Here is a 5007-nt window from a genome sequence, read left to right as displayed (position 1 = left end):
CAGTAATGCCATTAATCTTCAATCCCATGAGTTAAAAATCTTGGTATGAGTGTGAATACATCTAAAACCTAGTCACACTAGATACTTAGGATTAGTATACTTCATACCTTGGTATATAAGAAGGGTTAAAAATTTTAATGTATAAAAAGATCTGTGTTTACTTTAGTGTATAAAATTTTTATTAAAAAATGAAAGACAATCTGTGATATAATCCAAACAGGACTGAAGTTAACTTTGTTTTGGAGGCTACACCATGCAAACTAACAGTAAAAACCACTTTTGAGTTTGATAAACTTTTTGTACTTTTGAAATACCTAGGGACATTGAAAGCAACTAAACTGTTATTTCAAATCAAAGTTATTCAAGCTGGTCCTCTCACTTCAATGACTTTTATTAGTGTACTATAAGTTTTAATATAAAAAACCTCATTTATATTTTAAAAAATCATCACTACTAATTCAGAAAGTCTTATTCCCTTTTGAACCCAAGTTAATAAGATGATATAACTCTATTGTATTTTGGTTTCTCACCTGAGGAATGGTATTTTCAAACCACTGCAAAAAGCAAAAAGCCAACCCAGGGCATGTCTAGGGTGGAAGGAGGTAAAACGATGGGGAGAAGGAATCGAGGTCTAGTAGTAATCAGTATTTTATGCTCTCCCAAAATTCCTTAGATGAACAGTGTATGTATTCCTGCTCTCTTGGGATATAAAAAATACCAGAAGATGTACTTAATTTATAATAAGGTAATAATTTGATTTATTTTTATACTATTTAATTAATTTATTTGAAATAGGATTTTTGAAAATCATTTGTAGGGGGAAATGTCTAATCCTCTAAATAGAAATGATAGAGATTGTCTGAACTACTGAGAACATGCATTATCTGCTTAATTAAAAAATATATACAAAAAAGGATTGGTATTACCAAAACACACTGTACCTGTCCCGGGAAAGAGAGAGATTCTGGCCCTCAGGCCACAGGCTTACAATGAATGCCAACTGGCAGCAAGGAAAAACTTAATCTTGGAGATAATAAAAAAAAAAAAAAAGATTTGACACCATAGGCAAGTCAGAGGTTGAGAAATCAGGTTTGAAGACACCCAAGTTCTGCTTTGTGTTTAGTTTCATAGGAACAGAGGGGATTTAAGGCTGAGCATGAAAAGAATCCTGAGTTGAATAACTTGATACTCTAGTCTTTTAAACTCAGTTACAGAATTTGGTGTGTCTGAGTTCCCAGAAACCAGAATCAGTGGTTCTTATAAAGTCACAGCATGGCCTCAACAAAAACTGAGGAAGAATAATTGAAATCTACAAGGCTGTAAAGAATGTTATTGACACAGTGAACAAGAAAATCCTAGGAAAAGGTGAGTTAACATCAAATGAAAGGCCCTATTTTAAACAGCAGGCTACACATTTAAGGATCTCATCAACCCAGTAAAAACAGAAATGTGATATAATTTCTTTTTCATGGTGGTAAATTCATAGATTACAGATACATAATTAATTTTAGGGAAAACTGAGATAAGTGTGGGATTATCTTCCAAGCTGAAATGAAAGAGGACAAGCATCCCCACTCTGTCAGAGGCAGACAGGCAAAGAGCTGGGTTTGGGCAGATGGAGATTGACTACTGTGGCACTCCTGTGTCCATCCCCTCAGCAAGTGTTCACTGTTCCCCTACCATGTGCGAGATGCCAGGCTACGTGTACTACAAAGGGAATAACACAATCCCTGCCTCAAGCAGGTCACAGGCTAGTGGGAGACTGGACAAGTAAACCAGAATAACTAGAATCATGGACATGATCCATGCTGCAAATATTTCCTTGAGTTGTTGATGAGCTCCTGCATCCTATTTCCATCTTGTATTCACCCAACTCAGAGTATAACAGCTACTCGCATTGAAAATATCTTTCTTCAGGAATAGCTGAGGTTTAGATAAATCTTTGTAACTGTGAAAAAGCCTGAAATCCTGTAGTTCTAACTCTTTGAGGAGGCTGTACCAGAACCGCACAACACTGCTGTCACTGCCACTGACCTCAAACCCGGGCCAGTGGAGATGGATCTCAAAGATGAGCTGTCCAATTTGTTCAAGGACATCTTCCAGAATAAGATTTTCCAAAACTTTCCATTCTGCGCTTTCCAGATCTGCTTTGAGAACATCAATCTGTAACAAAATGATGAAATGAGATTAGCAGAGTCAATAAACACTGTTAAAAATACCACTGATATCAGAAGCATCACTGTGTAGCTACCTCCCAAGAAAGCAGAATTTTTCAAATTTTAGAGTTAGAAGTCTTTTTCAAATGGTCACTTATGACATGAATTCCTAACCTCACACCACACCAAATGTTAATATACAAATAATGAAATACCACTCAGAAATCATGATGGACCTTCTTACTCTCTGCCCAGTGGGAATGGAATATCCAAGAAGGAGATGCTGGAGCATGTATATCACAAAGCACCATGTCCACAGCCTCTCCCCAGCAACCTATATGCTGCTCAGAGGAACCCAGCCATGTCCTGGCAGAATGGTAGCCTGCAGGGAGGGACTGACAAAGGGCCACTGCCTACAGGAACCATCTCAAAAAACCTTACCCCCCCCCCCACCAACTTCATCAGGATTGGAAGCCAGGGAAAGAGTTCTCAGGTATTTGAATTCTGGACTTGAAAAAGAAAATTATTAACATTATTCCATGATTGCTTTAAAAAGTATATACCAGTACAGTGTTCTAAAAAGATTTCTAATAAAACCATTCGCTGTTCATTTAATGAATACACGTTCACATTCCAGGTGAAATGGAACATAGGAAGAAGAGTAGGATGGGAGAGATTTTGCAATTAATCAAGCTACGAGAAGCAGCTCCTTTCTGCTGACTTTGCACAAAATCCGTTAGAATAGCAGAATACCAAATATTTCCAGAAAGCAATGAAAGCTAATTACTTTGCTCCTGGCACTATGCTAAGTGCTTCACCTCGCAATATTCATTTACTCCTCTCAACAATTCTACAAGGGTGTATCCCTATTTAAAGCTGAGAAAACCAGACTCAGAGATTAATCCATCCTCAGTCACATAGCTTGAGAGACAGTGGTGAACTCTGAAACTAAGTCTGTCTACATGGCCCATGTTCTTAACCACGACATGATGTTGAATTCCCAAAAACCACAAGAGGAAAAATGGTAACTCAGAGTTCCTAAAAGGCTTTGGTTTGGAAAAGAAGGTGCTATTGGAGAGGGAGTAAGGGTCAGTGAGTACAAGTATTGTTATCAGCATCGCCATTTTACACTGGAAAGCAGAGCACCTTCCAGCTTAAAGAATCACTTTCCACATACATTATCTCAGCAAAACAGCCCTATAGGTAAGCAAGGATTTGGTAAAAATGACTTTTCTGCTGCCAAGAAATGGAGGGGGAAGTTAAAGGGGATAATTTGACCACACAGAGGAAGGCTGGCACATTCAGACACAAATGGGAATAATTAACATGCAGGGAATCACTGCAATAGAGCAAAGCCTATAGTTCCAAGAGGTGACAGCAAAACCCTAAACAGCTCTTCAGGAAGCTGCTAACTGAAGTCACCAAAATCCTACCCATGAAAGTGAAGTATCTTTGACTTTTCAGAAGGATGAATAAGAACCAAGGCCAATCCTGCCCCAGCCTCTCCTTTCTCTCAGTGCATGTCTATTTGACAAGCTTCTCATTTGCAGCTGAGATGTGAGGCTCTCAGTGAATGGTAAAATTCCTTGTGTCATTTCAGAGTTGACTGGAGGCGATGCATAGAATTCAGATATAATTGATCCAAGAAAATGGTCTTTGCCCGGCATACTGAGACCCTGCAGGAGAGACTTTCACTCACTTGCCTTAGATAGTACCTCCTGGTCCACCAGAGAAAGAGTGATAGTAACAACCCCAAGAATATCAGGAGGCCTTAGAAAAGGCTAGATATCCATAAACCAGATTTGTTGTTGCTGTTGTTGTTCAATGCTTCCAAAATCAAAGGGAAAAGTTTAAAGAAACAAAAGCAACTTTCTTTTCTAAAAGGAAGCGAGCAAAGGCAGGTTTCATGTGAACACATACAAGGCTGAAATAATTCTCGTGAATTGGACACAATAGAGTTAATTCACTCTTTTCTTATCTCTGCTGCCCTGGAGCATCCTTGGCTTTGTTTAATCTTCAAAGTTTTAAGCAGAATATTCCTGAATTAGGGTAATTAGGTTGCCAAAAGAAATACTAAATCAAAACTTCACAGAATTTTTTAACTTATACAGAAAATATTCAAAATCAACATTTGTTGTGTCAGTTCACATAGTCAAAAATATCTTAGGTTTCTTACAGGTTTATTTTTTACTATGGCTTTCTGTGAGTTTGGATATATTGAATGTGATCAATAAATCAAAGTATTAGAGGGGCAGAGTAAACTTAATCAGCCTAAAATTTCAGCCTAAAATTGGCCTAAAAATTATATTGGTGAAGTGTAGAGGAATATACTTAACATATTTTTTCAATCGTATTTTTAAAACAAGCCATCAATCAGAAGTTATGAGCAACTGGACTAGAGCCCGCAAGCCACAACTACTGAGCCCGCATGCCACAACTAATGAAGCCCACGCGCCTACAGCCCGTGCTCCCCAACAAGAGAAGCCAGCCCAGTGAGAAGCCCGCACACTGCAACGAAGAATAGCCCCCGCTCGCCGCAACTGGAGAAAGCCCGTGCACAGCAACGAAGACCCAACACAGCCAAAAATAAATAAATAAATTTATATAAAAGAAGTTATGCGCAACTGGAAAAAAACAAATTATTAGGCTAATTCATAGCAAATACATGCTTTCTTTAGAAATGCAATTTTCATTTACAAAATGCTATTCCAACTAAAGAGCAAAAAGTATTTCAAACATGACCACACTCCCCCACCCCCTTTTGAATCCAGTGACTGAAAATTCTCCACTTCAATCAGAATTATAAAGGTTGATCTAAATCATGCAGCCCGGGGTAGTACAGCACTGAGGA

The 5007-nt window shown here is 38.3% G+C and overlaps 1 protein-coding gene across 1 annotated transcript in view; it reads right to left on the bottom strand.

Moving 5' to 3' along the window:
* Positions 1-519: 519 nt before the first annotated feature.
* METTL24 (methyltransferase like 24) overlaps positions 520-5007 on the bottom strand; it is a gene marked incomplete at its 5' end in the record, with an annotated part of 110061 nt that continues 105573 nt past the window's right edge. The window contains one exon of the mRNA XM_082856081.1: positions 520-2163. Coding sequence (XP_082712207.1) covers positions 1849-2163 — 315 coding nt within the window. The 3' untranslated portion in view covers positions 520-1848. The remainder of the gene's footprint in view (positions 2164-5007) is intronic.

The sequence above is a fragment of the Leucopleurus acutus genome (assembly GCF_964270905.1).
Source record: "Leucopleurus acutus genome assembly, chromosome: 15".
In the NCBI taxonomy this organism is placed as follows: domain Eukaryota; kingdom Metazoa; phylum Chordata; class Mammalia; order Artiodactyla; family Delphinidae; genus Leucopleurus; species Leucopleurus acutus.
This window is presented reverse-complemented; position numbering and strand designations above follow the sequence as displayed.